The sequence below is a fragment of the Dendrobates tinctorius genome, unplaced genomic scaffold (genome assembly GCF_039654945.1).
Source record: "Dendrobates tinctorius isolate UK_male_01 unplaced genomic scaffold, ASM3965494v1 ptg000293l, whole genome shotgun sequence".
Lineage (NCBI taxonomy): Eukaryota > Metazoa > Chordata > Amphibia > Anura > Dendrobatidae > Dendrobates > Dendrobates tinctorius.
In genome coordinates, this window is record NW_027361960.1 from 23,422,158 (window position 1) to 23,440,004 (window position 17,847).

At 43.3% G+C, this 17,847-nt stretch overlaps 1 protein-coding gene across 3 annotated transcripts in view; it reads right to left on the minus strand.

The window, feature by feature from the left end:
- MAP3K4 (mitogen-activated protein kinase kinase kinase 4) overlaps nucleotides 1-17,847 on the minus strand; it is a 141,622-nt gene that overhangs the window by 45,136 nt on the left and 78,639 nt on the right. For all 3 annotated transcript variants that reach the window (XM_073560183.1, XM_073560184.1, XM_073560182.1), the window contains exons 2-5: nucleotides 14,755-14,945; nucleotides 8,660-10,041; nucleotides 5,626-5,883; nucleotides 3,295-3,441 (exon numbers count right to left, since the gene is read on the minus strand). In XM_073560183.1, coding sequence (XP_073416284.1) covers nucleotides 3,295-3,441; nucleotides 5,626-5,883; nucleotides 8,660-10,041; nucleotides 14,755-14,945 — 1,978 coding nt within the window. The remainder of the gene's footprint in view (nucleotides 1-3,294; nucleotides 3,442-5,625; nucleotides 5,884-8,659; nucleotides 10,042-14,754; nucleotides 14,946-17,847) is intronic.

Sequence of the window (17,847 nt, forward strand, 5' to 3'; positions counted from 1 at the left end):
CTTTTTTATCAAGCGGGTCTTTCAGCACGCCAGAGTCCTCTAATGGTAGAGATACCTTTTTTTGAGGATTTGGCTATGGCATCATCAATTTTTGGGACTTTTTCCCAGGTTTCTGAGTCTTTTTGTTCAAATGGGTACCTCTTTTTCGATGTAGAAGGTAAGGCACCCGACCTCTCAGGTCTTTTCCATTCCCTGTCAATTAAGGCCTTTATCTTATCATTTACAGGGAAGCTGCATTTTTTCCTTTCCTCCAGTCCTCCAAACATAACATCCTCCAATGATTTGGGAGTCTTTTCCTCCTTAAGGCCCATTGTAAACCTGACAGCTTTGACCAGCTTTTCCACGTCCTCTGTTGTAAAACACGGACGGCCCCCTATATTGCTGTCCGAGGAGGATTCTGAGCACTGAGTAGAGGAAGAGGAGGTGGACAGGCATTTTTCACGACCTTTCTGCACTATCGAGGCGCCTCTGAATCAGAATCCCTTTTGCAGCTTCTTTTATCTGTCTTTTTAAGGGCTGCCTTTAGGGAGCCTTTCACCTCCTCTTGTATTATAGCCCTAAGGCTAGTCACCAAATCAGGGGTTTCATCCCGTATGGTTTTGTTTATACAGTCCGCACAGAGATCTTTCTGCCACTGATCTGCCAGCGGGTGTCTGCATAGGGCGCATTCGCTATTCTTTGTTTTGCAGCTAGACTTCCTTGACCCCTAGTGATCAAACAGAAAAAATGGGACCCCCCGTTACCATAAGGGTGACATTCACGTAGATTACTCACCACCGCTGTCAATCACGGGTACCGATCTCGGAGGCTCCTCTGTTGTGAATTCGCTTTCTGGTCTACCTCTGGTTACTAGTGACGGTAGTGGAGGTGGTTATATTGACAGAGGGGTCGCGTGTTCTCTTTCCGGGCTCCCTCTGGTGGTTACTGGAGGTAATGGAGCTGATCTAATTAACAGAGGCCTGCCACCTGATAATGAGGAGGATGACTGGAGATCTGGAGTTTCTGACTGGATTTAAGACAACCGACTCCATCGATCCCTGCTGGTGATTTTTTTCCTGCCTCCTGAGGTCTTAAGTTTCCAGCTCAGTCCCTGCATGCTCAGGGGTCTGCAATCCGCTTAGTTACCAACCTCTCTGGTTTTCTAAGGCTTAGCTTGGTCTTGCTTCTTGCTTTCCTCCTCGGTGACCCAATCATAACACTCCTCAGGTGCACTCGTGACGTTTTTTCTGGACGTCTCAGAGTCATGCCAGTCGTCCCTGCCTCCTCCGGTGCCCTTTTACAGTCCCTCCCCCCCACTGCCACGCTGCCGGGATATCCATCTTGGATCCGGCGCCGCCCCCGACGTCACGCGGGCACGCCCATTCTCAGTGTGCCTTGCGCGTGATGTCAGAGGGGCGCGACCCGGAAGCGGCCACCCCTCCTGGATGAACTGGATGCCGGCAGGGGAAGGAGGGCGGCGCAGCAGCCACGGAAGAGCCCCTGGACCCCTGACTTTGCTGCACTGATGCCCGCTCAGACGCGGAGCCCCTGGGGGACCCGCGGACGGCGCTTCCACCCCCGACGCCCAGTACACAGGCTCTGCCTGATCTTCCATGCTGGCACGGGGGTGGGCAGGTACGGACATCTTGACTCGCAGTCTTCAGCATATGGGTCCCTGTCAGGACAGGAAACCCAACTGAAGCGAGGGAGAAGTATCGCCCTTTTATCTTCAGTGGGGTTCCTCTCCTGACTGGGCGGATCCCCTCACTCAGGTGTGCCATCATGGGAGACAGGAAAATTTAAAATTTAAATTCTGACAACAGCACCTTCCTCCATACATTTGGTGAGCTTCCCACGTCTTCTGGCAAACTCAAAACGGACCTTACAATTTGTGGGTGTAAATAAAGGCTTTTTTTTTTTCTACTCACTCTTCCACCTCTATGGAGTGTACGGCTTATGGCTTATTGTCGTCGTATGGACAGACTCCAGTCTCTACTTGGGAACTGCAGCTCCTTCAGGGTTTTCTTTGGTCTCTGTGCTGCCTCCCTGATTAATGCCCTCCTTGTACAGGCTGAGAGCTTTGATGGATGACCCTCTCTTGGAATGTTTATAGTGGCAACATAGTCGTTCCATTTGATAATGGATTTTATGGTGCGCTGCGGATCATCAGAGATTGGGATTTTTATTTCTATCCCAACCCCGACTTGGACTTAACAACTTTGTCCCTTATTTGTTTGGAGAGCTCCTTGGTCTTCATGGTGTTTGGTTAGTGGTACCTCTTGCTTAATAGTATTGTAACCTCTCTGTTCTTTCAGAAAAGGTATGCGACGCCTGCTAGGGCCGGGGGTACTCTGTCTGGGCAGGTCAGTCCTTCAGAGGATGGGACAGCAGCAGTGACACGGTCCGTGGCCCTGGGCGTGCAATAAAAAGGGGGAAAGTTTATAGGGGATTAAGTCATGACCCCACCCGTGGTGTTCAGCAACAGAGTCAATAATGACTTGCAGGATTGCTACTTCGAATAAGTAGCATTAGAGTTCAAGTCGTCTTCCTCTCTGAAGAGATAATTTGCATATTTAATTTCAAGGAAAGACCTGCCCACAGGCCCGCCCCGAAGCACAAACATGTTCCTCAACATAGAAAAAGACTGCGCTTCAGGGCAGCCTGTGGGTGACTAGTGGGCAGGTTTCTCCTTGTTTTCTTTGGCTTAAGGCCCCGTCACACACAGCGGTCTCGCTAGCGAGATCGCTGATTTTGTGACGCCACAGCGACCTCACCAGCGAGATCGCTGTGTGAGACGGGGGATCAGCGACCGGCCCCCCTGCCGGTTATCGCTGATCGTGCAGCATTGGCCTGGGCCGTTGTTCGATCGCTGGTCTCCCGCTGGCCAGCGCGCATCGCTGTGTGTGGCAACAGACCAGCGATCAGCAACGCTGCACGCTGGTTTCTAATGTAAACATCGGGTATCCAGGAGCCGCGGCTCCTGGATACCCACTGTTTACCTTGGAAACCGGCGTGCACACTAGTTTCCAAGGTAAACAGCAGGTATCCAGGAGTCGCGCGGCTCTTAAATACCCTATGTTTACATTAGAAACCAGTGTATACGCCGGTTTACAAGGTAAACATCGGGTATCCAAGAGCCGCGGCTCCTGAATACCCGATGTTTACATTAGAAACCAGCGGTGCTGATCTGGATCGCTGGGGCTATGTGACAGCTCACCAGCGATCAGCCTAACGATGTCCCAGCGATCCCATCATGTCGGATCGTTGGTGGGATCGCTGGGACATCGTTATGTGTAAAGGAAAATAAAATCTTACCATTAACATTTTATGCAGGTCTTCCTCAAAAGCATCAATATTACAGTCAGGCTTGTGAAAATCATCTAATACTTCTCGTAGCATGAACTGATAGTATTGCTTCATTAGCAGCCCGCCTTTCAGCACTTCTTTGCACTCTCGTACTAACTGTAAGGGAAATACATTACTGCATTATTTTGTGATGGCACAAAGAGAACAAGCATAATGCTGGTGTAACCACTACCATCGCTAGTTCTGCTGCATTCAAACTGCGGTAAACTATGTGTTGTCTTAGTTTACGAGTGGTACAGCCTATATATTTGATATTTCTCTCTGTACACTGGATACAAAAAAACTACAAACTTAATGCTGCAATTAATAAATTGCTTGATTTGATTTTTTTAAGTAATGTAGTTTAATATAATTTTTTTGCACATCTGCATAGTGTGCATTTATGATTATCGCATTTATGAAAGGCCACTGGTGTGAGCCAAGTTCTTTTCTGCAGTTCCTGTGAGACTAGACTAGGAGTTAGAAGATTTAGCCCACGTTGCATTTTTTTAAGCGTTTTTGCCGCGATTTTCGGCGCGAAAACGCTTAAAAAACTCATACTGAACGCACCCCATGCATTCCTATGGCATTCCGCACATGCTGTGCTAATGATGCGTTTTTTTCCGCAGCGGAACCGCATCACGGAAAAAAAACGCAGCATGCTCATTCTTTGTGGAATTGCCGAGATTCTGCAAAGAATTGCCGCGATTCCGCACCCATAGGAATGCATGAGATCCGCTTACTTCCCGCATGTAGCTATGCCCACCATGCGCAAAGTGAGCGGCTCATGTGCAGATGGTACCCAGGGCCTGGAGGAGAGGAGACTCTCCTCCAGGCCCTGGGTACCATATCCCTGAAAAAGAAAAAAAAGAATTAAAAATCGGGTTATATGCGCCTTCCCGGGCATCAGCGATGCTCCCGTTCCCAGTAATGCCTTGCGAGTCCTTTGATGATGTCACGGACCCGCAATACTGTAGCGATCCCTATTCCTCGCGAGATCGCTACAGTAACGCGAGACCTCATGTGATCAATGGTCTCGCAAGGCATTACTGGGAACGGGAGCATCGCGGGACGTCGGAAGGTGAGAATATCACGATTTTTTATTTTTTTTTAGTATTTTTAACATTCTATCTTTTACTATTGATGCCGCATGGGCAGCCTCAATAGTAAAAAGTTGGTCACACTTGTCAAACACTATGTTTGACGAGTGTGACCAACCTGTCAATCACATTCCAAGCGATGCTTCAAATCGCTTGGAAAGTGCTTGAATTCCGCACGCGAAAATTGCAGGAAAAACGCGATAACCGTGAAAAAAAAAAACCAAAAAAAAAAACACGCGTTTTCTGGGAAGGAGTCCGGTTTCAGGTGTCAGGTTTTAAACACTACGTGGGCACACATAGCCTTAATAATGTTGGGAATTTCTGGCAGAAAAAAAAAGAACCATTACATACAATTTGCTGATTATTACTAGATAGCTGCCTTTAAAACTGTACGTCCCTAACTTTACAGCTTCAGCAAATAAAGGTTATTCCATGGTCATGACACAAAATACCAACATACTTTGCATCACTTCTTTACAGTTGGCAAAGTATCAAAGTCATAGTCTTCATTGTTTATCCCCTTGACTCCTCTCCCAGTGATAAAAATCAGTCCTGATCGTGTAATTCCTGTGCCTGGTAAACACCTGCGTGTCTGATACAGGTACTGTACTGTTACCAGTCCTGCGTCTGTACGTCCATCACAAGACAGGTTTGTATGCAATAGGAAATAAGTAAATATTACTAAAGAGGACCTGTCACAAGGTCAAAACGATCAGTTTTTTGTTTTAGAGATACGGGCCTTTTTATTTAGTGCTATTTTTATTGGGTTTTCCAAGGGGTTGTGGCTCACAGGATTCTGCGTCTTTATGCTGCTCTATGTTACCACCCCGTGTTGCCACTTCACCTTAACAGCAGAAAATTAGCACTAAAGAACAAAAAAATAACCAGCTGCAGAAATAAAATAAGAGCAAAAAAGTGGCCCCTTTTGATCTGGTGGCAGGTGGTCTATAATTATACCATAACTAACTATTTGCTAAACCAATAAGAACTACTCATATTTCCCATGGTATAGTAAACTGACAGTTTGCACTTTAAAAAGCAAGAATGTACTTTATATACAACTCTCCAGCAAAAGGATAAGACTCAATGTTGTCTTTGCCTGTTTTTTTTGTATGTATCAGGATCTAAGCAATCAGTTTCTGAAGATAATGACGTCCAGAAAGCCCCAGGTGCATAAAGGAAGAAAGAAATCTATAGCTACCTGTTTAATGCTGAGAAGGGATGGCTCTCCAGCAGGTCTCTGCTCCAATCTCAATTTGAGACATTCATGAATCACATTAAGAAGAACACGGCAAAGGACTAGGAAGGCTGGCTCAAAAGATGGCAAGTCCATGGCATTCAGCTCTTCTAATGAGATAGGGTCACATGACAGGTCCAAGTTTTGTGTGGAACTAGAAGATTGCTTTAACAGGTCCGGTAAATAATCGGAACATAACATGAGGTCTGGGAAACCTGAAGACTGTACTCGTGAAAACACAAAAAACAATGTCAATATTAAAAAAAAAGTTATAATTTGCATCTATAGTCAGTGCTGGAAGTTTACATCAAGTCCTGGCACAGACTCATTATTCAACACCCAGATTATGAGCTTTAAGAGATATACTTGGGCTAAAGGAGCATGAATTTTACCAAAGGCAGATATTACTTACGCTTCAGGAAAACCGAAAAGCCTTGTACTTATAACTTTAGCAGATTGTTTATCTGCTACAAAAAGAACACACTGTGACTTCCTAATGGCACAAAATATCCCTCCTATTACCCATGCTTTATTTCTGAAAATAGCTCTGTGAAATAAGTGTCTCAAGTTACATAACAAGGAAAACCAAAACACTAAAAAAAAAAACCTACCGATTTGTATTCTTTAGCACAGGCATAGTGCAACATTTGGCCCATTGGCTGTTCCTGTCCAGCCTGCAGACCAGGACAGCCAAAGGGCTGGAAACACTGGGGTAAATCCATATGGTGTCACAACTGCAATGGTATCTGCATCCCAAGGACTGGTGAATACAATGATGGAGCAGGGAGCCGTCAGCTCTCTCCTCCACTATTGATACTGTGCATCTGAGAGCGCCAAAGGCATGATGACGTCACTAAACCTCACGAGCAGTGGTGACAGGTTCAGGTAAACAGTTTTATTTTTTACTTCTTTAAGTGATCAGTACTTGTGGGAAACTGGGTGAACATCATAACCGAGTGAGGCGCTGTGTGAGGACATTATACTGTGTGGGACATAAAACTGGACATTATATTGTATTGGTAGCTGTTGATTAAGCTACAAGGGCTGAACAGCAGCAGCAGTACGATTGTAAAGGTACGGTAATAAAAAGCAGTGAAACAAATATTGTTGATTAGCTGCTGCAGGTGAGAATATGCCACAAGCCCTATCGCAACGTGTTTGCAGTACCAGCTACATAGACTTAATTTTTCTCAATATTAAAATCATAAAAATCCATATAGTATATTACTAAAACAATAATAATATTGAGCAGAATTAAGTTTGGCCTGTTGGTTCGGACACCCACATCCATCATGGTCTCATGTGGCCCGTTGGGAAAATTAATTGCCCACCTCTACTTTATCATCTAGGTGCCGGGAAGAGGTCTCCAATCTATAAATCAAGCAGAATGTTTGGTAGTGGGCATAATGCCACCATACTATTTAGCACACAAGATCTGCACCATTGAATTTACTGCGATGGATCTGTAATACCAGATGCAGGTCACTAACTAGGATGGCAATTTAGAAGAAACTATCAATCCCTTTTCTTTTAAATCTCTTACACCCGTTCCAATAACTTGAAATATCAGATGTCCGTCGACTGTCAGGATTTGCATGCAGATAATTTTTATAGAAATGGAACAAAAAAAAAAGTTAAACATCAACCACATCCTTAAAAATTATTCTTTGGAGTTAACTTCCAATGATACAAAGTGAATCTGGCTATAAAATAAAGAAAATGTATATGTAGATCAGATAATAGCATACTTTATATGGAATCATTACATATTTTTATATGTTGAAATTCTTATTACGATCCCACATAATCGCTACGTATTAGGCAATTTTCACTTACCGTATACTGTACAGTACTCCATTCTTACTCCGAGTCTCAACTTTAGAAACCTATAACCTTTTAACAAGGAGTCGCTAATGACTACTGTGACAAAGTCACTGGTGGAGTAATGCAGGGGAGAGGTGTGTCACTGCACATGATGACGTCAGTGATAAGAAACCAGAGTAGTTTCCTCCAGCACACTACATGTTGTGAGGGTTAAATTAAAATTATATTATGGGCTGGTTTAAGTGGACATCCATAGAGTGGGTGGGAAGGTGTCCATTTTCTCTCCACCTACAAAGCCATGCATTGCTGTGTGCTAACAAGACATTTGGTGATGTCATCATCATGTGATCAGTCACATGGCCTGTGTCTTCAATGGCTGGCCTCCAAGGCCTTCAGGGTTCAGTGTGTGCCAGTAGATGGAGAACTCCAGGAAAGTGTGTGCTTAAAACCTTGAACCGTGAGTGTTCTGCTAGTCGGGAGCAGGGGGAACCCTGCTCTCAGAAGCACAGAGTTTGTTCTGCCACCATTTTGTTTTGCTGTTTCTGCCCAGAGGTCTGGATTTGCTTTACTACACCTTGGTTTATACTGCCTGTAATAAACCAAAGGAAGTTCTTAAAGCCGCAGTGTACCCTTGTCTATCTCCGTGCGCAGTCGAGTGAGTCGATCTACCACAATACCTTAACTGTCTAGATAACGGACCTCAATTTAAATCTGTAGGGAGATCTACTGTAAGCTGCTAGAGCCACATTCAGACATCCCTCATTACAAGCAAAAATGTCTGGCAACAGAGGGGGGCTTTATCATTGCCCGAATGAAAAAAGACAACATATTTACGCCATAATTTGTGACTTTTTCGCTCTGTTGTTCATGACACTTTTCAAAAATAAAGCGCAGCTCAGCAAAAGGGTGCAGGGTCCGACAATTCTACACAAGCCTATTGCCTACATAAAACTAATTTTCTGGCATAAAATCTGGGGAACTCTTCTTCGCTCACCTTTGTGCCCAGACTTCTCCATCTCGGTCTAATTGGTTTTTAAACTATGTAGTCTCTGAAATGTTGCAGGTCTTAAGAGTAAAATATCATTGTTAGGGTAAAGAAATCTTCTGACAGATCTCGATAAAGATTACATATATTACAAATACACCTATATATGTGAAGCCCATGAACACTAACCTCCAGTTTATGGTCAGTCTTTATCAAAGCTGTGCGTGCCCTCTGGAGTGAGCCATCCATTAATTTATGGAGCCTTAAAATTAACTTTCGCAGTCCCATTTGCTTTAATGCCTTGTCTACAAATGGTCTGTATATCGAAGTCACACAATCCCTACTACAGCCACCATCATGGCTGCATTCAGAAGCTGCCCAGCACGAGTCATCCTCTGACACAAATCTGTCCAATTTCAAAAGGTTGTTGTCCTCTTTTTTAAAATTAAACTTTACTTGGCTGTTTAAGTTATTTTCAGAGTCAGCACTGGCATTAAACATATTGTCCATCTCCTCTTTTTCATCTTCGCTTTCTTCTGTACAGGTTCCTGAGCTTTCAGTGCTCATAATCCCTTCCTGTTGTAGATCAGTGTCCTCTTCTTCTGGGCCATTTGATGGGCGAGGTGAAGATATTTCAAACACTGGCCAGCCAATGTCAGAAAGGTTTTTGATACCCAGAACAGTTCCCATAATCCTGAGCTTGTGGTTCAGGTCCTTAGTTATATTAAGCCATAAACAGAGTGCCTGCACTCGTGCTTGAAAGTCTTTTGCAGCATATTTTTCATAGTCTCTCTGGAGAGCTTGTAAAGATGGGTAAAGTGCCTCAATATACTCCAGGAGTTCCATTATCTGTTTTACTTGCTCAAAAGAAACCCTTTGTTTCTGGATGTGGTCATGATAGCTTGAGTGACCATCTGCAAAAGCTTCATGAGGGCTGATACATGTCCCTCCAGAGAATGTCCCATTAAGATCCCCCCCATTGCTGAAAGAAGACAGTCTCCCATAATTTACTTTAAAAGTTAGTATTTCATTGACAATTTCTGGTATGGCCTGTCGAGCTGTATAGAGATACAAGTCTTGGTCATTAATACTGCGGCCGGCATGCCAGGCTTGTAGCTCCAGCCAGAAGAGTTCATTCGATCTGTTAAACCACGTAGAAGAGGTTTCCTGACCCCTCTGTTCCCTTTCTTTCTTTTTGGAGACTGAAGTAAGCTTAAGCAGAAGCCGGAGAGTCTCAAAAAACTTCAAGCGGTCAGCCGGGCAGTCTGTTCTTGAGGTCTGTCGTGTAGTCCTGGCAAGAGGAACAGGCACAGACACTGGTAGCTTTGCATTGCTGCAGCCGAGGCTGAGGTAAGGCTTATTAAGGTCAACATCTGGTATGGATTTTTTTGGCAAGGATCCACAGCCTGGATCCAGCATAAAAGAACATTGCACATTTTTCTTGCGATCTCTTTCTGTTGTCCTGAGAGTTGCTCTGTTCTTCTTTTCCTGACGATAGCTGTGATCCTCTACATTATCGGTACTTTTACTTATTTCTTTCTGAGGTGTCTGATTTGGTGTGCTCATCTTTTCTGAAAAAGTAAAAAACACAAAAAAACTGACTTTAATAAATACATACAAATTCTTTAACATGTGATATACGTTCCATTTTTCAATCATGATAACCACAAAATATACTGATTACCCAATCGTGTGAATGGGGCCCACTGCAAGTCTATTTTTCCACCATTAAATGTACCTGTCTTCTACTGTTTTTTCTTAAATATTCCTTGCAAAGGATTGTAGAGCATGTTTATGTAAAAAGATGAGGACAGGAAGAAACTCCGGATTTGTAAACTCTCCCAAGTCTGTATATGATATACATTTGTTTTGGGTACCCAAAGATATCTATGGCAATAATTTTACTTTGAGTGCCCCTGCTTTCAAAAAGGAGGCTGAAAAGGTATTGTCCCCTGATGAATCTTGCTTAAATATCAATATCTCATTACCATCAGCTCTCAGGATTAGTCTAATTTAGTATATTATTTGAATGCCCTATAAAATAATATCAAAACACTGTTATTCCTTCTTAATGAGAACCTGTCATTCGATTCACACCGCCAAATCCATGGGCAGCATGTATCAGGGCCTGCACTATTGCAGCCAGGTTTTTCTTTCCTGGAAGCACTCTGGAATTTCAGAGAGTCATGTCAATGTTCTAAATTGATATGTGGAGAAGCCAGTAAGGGACCACACCAGACTAGTCAGCCTCTCGCTATAGTCCCTGGCCGGATAGTCAAACTACATTCTCTCTGAAACAGCGAAGAATTCCAAAAGATAGCCATACCTGGCTGCAATCGTGAAGCCAGTCTCATCTATGCTGCCCGTGGTTTAGGCAGCATGAATCGAATGACAGGTTACCTTTAAAAATTTGGAATAAATTGACACTTTTTCCACCCATATCTAAGGCGTTTGACCCTAAACACTAGTACTGCAATCATTGCTGACAGTGTTAGACTGTTATTTACAGAATTAAAAAAAAAAAAAATATATAGTACTGTGCTGTCGATTTACGCATCGTTACAGACAGAATAACAGATGATGGCACAATGCAGAGGTGCCTGAGCATTATTTCATGACTAGTTTATTCCAAAAGTCAGAGGAGATGACTGGCCCTCTTTTAATGGGAAAAAAAAAAAAAAAAGTATGAATCTGGGCAAATCATATATTTGTCCTTAAAACCCTGTATATCTCAGTACACCTGTACCAATCTGACCTTATGTTTATGTGGAAACTTATTCCCACAAAAATATTACTAACATACATATAAGGGTAATTACACACTTGTTGTGCTAGTCTAAATAATGTGTCACAGGCATGGTTGACATCTGTCCAGAAATTACGGGACAGTTTGTAGAAATAAGGCACTTTTTCACGTCTGGAAAATAAAAAGAATTGATGTGTCAGTGGTTTTTTTCTTTTAAAGATGGAGAGACTTGTGCATATTTTTTTTGTATTGATCACCATTTTGCAGTTCACAGTGAATGCAGCGAATGATCAGTAGATATATACCTCTTATCATTTTAATGATTTATTGTGGTCATCTAAAGTCTGCATAAAAAAAGTTGGTCATCTATAATAAAAAAAATAAAATTGGCAGCATTGGACACAGGGATTATAAAACCCTAGCTTTGGTTTGACCCCGCAGTGTAAAAGAGTACCGGTACTTTACATCCTCTGCAACTTGCTCTGCAAGGAGTTGTACAGACTACAGGAAGCACACAGCTTTCTGCCAGAGGGAACTGGCTGGAGGTTCCGTTTTAGATTACAACAACTTTTAACGGAGCTAAAAAGATTCACATATCTACGTATTCATGCTCGGGCACAAAAGAATTATATGCAAAGTTCATCTAAACACCCCCCCTTTCTATTTCGGAACGGTTATTTGGGATATTTAACAAGTTAGGTCCATATGCCATCCAATAGATATTTACCCACGCCACAGTTAGTTTCACCTTTATCAGTTACATGGCGGACTTTCTGGTAATTTACACAGTGCATCGGGACATATACCAACCTTTACTGCACATGTCCAAAATCTGAGTGATGTCACAGGAAGTGACGTGATACTTCTGATGCGGTCCAATGTGGCGCATATACCAGCCTCCATTACGCATCGTCCAAACATCGAAGGGGCGTTGCAAGAAGTGACGCAGCGACACCTCCGATAGCGTGGAACGCACGCCAACTGACTGCCACGTACTACATGTGTGCGCTATTGGCCTCTAGTGCTCAGCTGTTACACTAGAGCGGACACAGAAGCCCAGTGAATAGACTGCCAGCTTGATGAGGTGGGATATTTAATCCCACAAGCTTTGACCAACAGGTATGCTGAAAATATTATAGCATCTCTGGCATCCCATTATCCACCAGGCCTCCTGATAAACCGTGTGGATGGGGAAACACACTGAGGCGCAGTCAACTTCCATGATAAGTCACTTACTCCTTTTCATGAGCCCTCAGCATGATGTATCCAAGACTATATTGTTTCCATGTTCCCTATAATTTTGGGTTCATATTCCACCCTTGCCTTCATCTACTGCTATTCATAATAAGGCTGGGGGCAAAAGACATGTAGAGTTTTTCACAAATATAAATTCAACTCCTAAAGGGTAAATACCCTATGGAATAATCATAGGGAAAGATAATCTATTGGAATTTTATTGTTTTCTAGTATATCTCATTTATTGTCTACAAAATACCTACAGTAGATATATCATCCTCTCCTGAGAAGGAGGATGTTCCTTGATCCATTTTAGTTTAGCAATATCTAAAATTGACCTATATCTTCATGTCTTATCTTAAATCTATATGTTTTTCTACCAGCCTATTATAAAGGGACATCAAGGGAAGACAGGGTTAGTCTTCATTGAGTGGGGGTGCCAACAAATCATACTCTTTAGGGTTCCAACCTCCACAGATAGGCAGGAATCAGCTAGGATTATTCTAGAGACCTTCTAGGTATCTTGTAATTCACTTTGGTCTATGCTACCATGCATGTTATAATGCTCTACTTATTGCTATAATTCTTTAATGCAATTTAATTATTGTTTGTTACACTGGGTTGGTGTTCAATATTAAGTAATAATAAAAACAGTTTTAAGGGATTACAGGTTCACACAAGAAAAAAAAAATGAATAAAAAGTGTTTTTTTTAATTTTTTAACAAATCCTAAAAATACACCAAATATTTTTGGGTTAAACCACATTTATTAAAAGGAATAATGCCACATATACATTTTGTTACTATTGAAAACTAGATACTACTTTTAGTTCCTTATTTATAATTGTTTATTCCCACGTTCCCTTTAAAAAGTGTGTGCAAGAGCACAGTTCCTATTAGCATAGGGCTACAAGTCGAACAACATGAATTTGCAAATGCCACTAAAAATCCAATCCTACTGACTAAGGCTGGTTTCACATTTCCATCTGTGCGCGCAGCGTTTGATCTGCATGCGTACATATATTTAACATGGTGTACGCAGGGACATGTGTTTGCATGCTTCGTTTCGCGGTCTGCGGCGGTGCTCGGCAAACGCGACATGTTGTATTTTTTTGAGGCGTCAAATATGCGCAGGCATGCGGATGAGTTCGTCAAAAAAAGCATTACTGTCTATGGGAACGCATGAGTTATTCAAAATACATATAGAAATCCCATGAGACACGCCCATTTTTGTCTGGTGTCATATCAAACACAAGCGCATAAACAACGCAAACGCATGCAAAAACTAATACAAACGCATGCATGCAGCATCTTCCATCATGCGTAAGATGATGCGCATAAAAAACAATGCGTAAACATGCGGTTTACGGATGATACGTTGCGAACTCAAACGTTAATGTGAACCTAGCCTAAGTCTTGGCTTTGATTTGATTGGTTTTCAACCAAATTGCAAATCTAAAATAGTCATGTGACAGCATGATTGCACAACTGGTCTATGAAATAATGTGCAAAGAAAGTTGCTGTGTGGCACTAACAAGCAGGTAGCTCATGCTTTTAAGGTAAGAAGGTCAGCCTAGTCAGCCAGTGGCCCTCCTCCAGTAAAAGGTGCTATGCATTCTCTCGCAGTGTCTTGTTCTGACGCCAGCAGATGATTTATGCTTGTAAGCAGCGCATGGCAGGCACGTCATGTGCTGCTTACAAGCCAAGGATAGCTGCCGTAATACTCTCTGCTCCCCGCACCGGGACTATGTGCGTGGATAGCAGTGAATATTCATTGCTGTTTAATCGCGGACATGCTGTTAGCAGCAGCCGTCGGGCTTCCTGCAGACGTCGAGCGTTCACATGTGCAGCTACTAAAAGGAATGAATATTCACTGCATTCCACGCCTATGGGAGTGGAGAGCAGTGTATATTCATTGCCTTAATTAGCAGGGACACACAAAAGCCCAGAAGCTGTAGGAAGCCAGCGGCTGTGGCTAACACCATGTCCGTGATTAAAGAGAAATTAATTTTCACTGCCCTCCACGCCCAAGGGTGTGGAATGCAGGGAATATTCATTTCTCTTTAGCAGCGGGCATGGGAGTAAACCGCAGCCGCTGGCTCCTGCAACCTGCTGCTCCGCCGCCTCCTCATCACAGCCAGACAGCTACATCTGGACTATAAGATGCATCCTCCATTATTGTAGGAAAAAAAAAGTGCATCTTATAGTTCGAAAAATACGGTATAAGTTGCTTTGTCAAAAGTAGGGCAATGTAATACCATTCAAGGAATCAGACGACAAGCCAATGTTAGTCAATAACTGACCTTTACATAAAGTCCGAGTCACTGGCCTCCCCGTGCAGTTCCGCTGATGTTTGGATGACATACGCTTCATCTGTCGGGGAGTGCTGGGAGGAGAGGTGCCATAGAAGGTTTCGGCATTTGCTTCATCTGAAAAGTCATCAGCCTCACAATCCAGATTATCTCCAGCAGCATTTTCTGTTTTGCGCATGTGCCTGAAACATAGAGAACAGCGTTGATAAAATGGCTGATAATACAAAAGGGAGACAAAAAAAAAAAAAAAAAAGATAGTGAAAGATCACGGAGGATAATGATCTAACACAATTCTGTTGCTCAATAGATCTAGTTTTGTGTAAAAATTGTGATATAGGACTTAATTTTCCATAACACCTGTTAACACAATAAAGAGCTATTTGCCACAGATTCCATTATTTTTACTGGAAGCATGAATTTTATTTATCTGCTCCTCCAACAAAACAGGAAAACAGAAACCCTAGTGCAGATGTTAACACAGCTCAACTCTGACGTAAGTGCAGGTAATAGACATTAAGTCATAATTAATCAACCGTATGAAAATGTTAAAGGCAAAGCAGGAATGGAGCTGTTTACTGCCAGCAGTTGCACAGAGCAATAGTACAAACAGGGGAACAACACATACCTGTAGAAATCAGACCATCATCCACCCAGTCCTGCATAGTCACACGTGCTACTCTGAACTACACATGCCTTGTCTAAAAATGACAGCACATGTAAATGAATTAAAATGTGTTAACCATTTCAATTATTTTCTTGGAAAAAAAGCAGCATAAAAATCATGTTTTCTAATCTATAGTTTCTTCACTGATCTCCTGTTCCAGGTAACCTATTCCGAAACTACTTAGGGGCCCCAGGAGAAGCAACAAGCAGGTCAAACTAGCCTCCACTTAATGTACCAGAAGGATCTCTGCATCCCAGTCCCATTAAAATGAATAAGACTAAACTACCAGGTTAATTCAGCCACTACAGTATGTATGGAGCCTTGCCTGGTGAATTAAGAAGGAAATATGGCGCTTGACCACAGTGGCCCTTCAATCAGCTAAGTGTGAATTCAGACACCCTTACAATCTGATACTGATATCCTGTAAAGAAGTAATCCTGATGGGGTGGTAGGGAAGACTTTACCTGGAAACTGTTCTTTTGGCAAACTTTGCATAAATTCGTACAAGTAAAAATTTAGGAACCGTTACAATATAGATAACATATTGGATGCTTTCTTCACTTTTTAGCCACGTCTCTGCCCTCCGCCCCCGCTTCTGAACTCATCATTACTCAAGACAGGAAAAGACTGACTGCTAGCAGGTAGAGATGAGCGACTTAGCCTTTTTTTGGGTCGAGTCGGGTTTCATGAAACCCGACCTTCGCAAAAGTCGGGTCGAACGAAATAGGCCAATTTTTGTGAAAAGTCGAAAGCCGACTGAAACACGAAACCCAATGCAAGTCAATGGGGAAGCAAAGTCGGCAGGGAGTGGAGGACAGGAAACACACCTACAGTGCCCATTTCAATGCCAACAACATCAATTCTTATTACTGAAGCATTTCAACCTTAATTTACTTCATAATACCAGTTACGCACTGAAAAATGGGGGTTATTTGGCTAAATTTGTGGGGGGTAGGGTTGGCTCCAGGTTTTCATGTGACCTGGGCCAAAGAGCGCCCCTTTAACATATAGCACAACTCATGATACTCCGATACGGCAGAGAAATAGCGGTATAGTACAATGAAAAATACTTCACTTTTTACATCTCATGACTGATATCCATTTTAAATTCTCCAATAGCTCCAAAAACGGACAGTATATAACTCCATACAGTATTATGGCGCTATACAGAGTAATGAGGCCCATATATTTCTCTATACAGACTCATTGGTCCCATATAATGTTTGAAACAGTATAGGATGAGCTCCACATAATGCTACAGTATATGTTGGTCCCCATGGATGAAGCTGCACTGTCTTATGGGCCCAAATAATGCTCCATATATAATGGGCCCCATTTCTAATGCTCTAATGTATATTGGGCCCTGTAAATGCTGCTGCAGTGTCTGATGTCCACCTTTGGAATGCTCCAGTGTATGGTGGACCCCATATATCATTGTCCAGAGTATAGTGCTCCCCAAAAATTGCTGTCCCAACATTGAAAACAATTAAATAAGTCTCCTCAAATAAGTCTCCTCGCTAGTGAATCCCTGTACTAGTGTGGGCGTACAGACGTGATGTAATTGCGCTCTCTGATCAGAATATCACTGTCAGGAAACGCAGAAGACGTCATGGCGGTGGAGCAGGGAGAGGTAAGTATTTCAACTTTGCAAGTGCTGTGATCCTGAGCAAGCAGGGGGGGCCCACTCTTTGGCGACGGCACTGGCACAGGGCCCCTCATAGTACGGCGGTGTGTCTGACGGCGGGTGGGCCAAATCTGCACTTTCAGCTGCACCTTCCTCTTTGTCACCTTGTAAGGTGGTACAGTATATGGGAAGGGTAACCTGAGTTTCATCAGGGTCAGATTCTGGCTGTGTAGAGTGCGAGGGAAATGTAGTGGTCTGGGTCAATGTACCAGCAGAATCATCTAGCAGTGGCTGGGCATCAGTGCACTTGTGGCGTCCCCAGGAGTACGGTCGCCACAGTGGCATTACCTTCCTCCTAGGGAGTGTGATGTCATGCTTGGGAGCAACGAAGGATCTCTCTAGCAGTTAAACCAAGACACAACACATTTCCCACTCCATGCCAGCAGGGAGACCTCTGAACCTGACTGCTGAGGAGCTGCTCTCTGTGGTCGGGAGGAGGTAATTTAGGGCAGTCTGTGAAGGGAAGGGGGAAGTGTGTGGACGTGAGAAGGGGAGCTGGAGGATGAGCAGAGTTAAGGCTCACTCCTAGCTGGAGCACATGGTCCGGATTCCGGTCTCCGAGTTTGTAGGGACACTGACGTTCCTGCAGCTGAAACCGGAGGAAGTAGCAGCTGTAAATGCTCTGTACCCAACTAAGGCTCGGAGGCCCCAGCAGCGACGTGTGGGAGCCAGAAGGAAAAGGCTACGGCTGCCTGCCATATGAGAAAGTTCTAAAAGAGAGTCAACAGGGGGAACT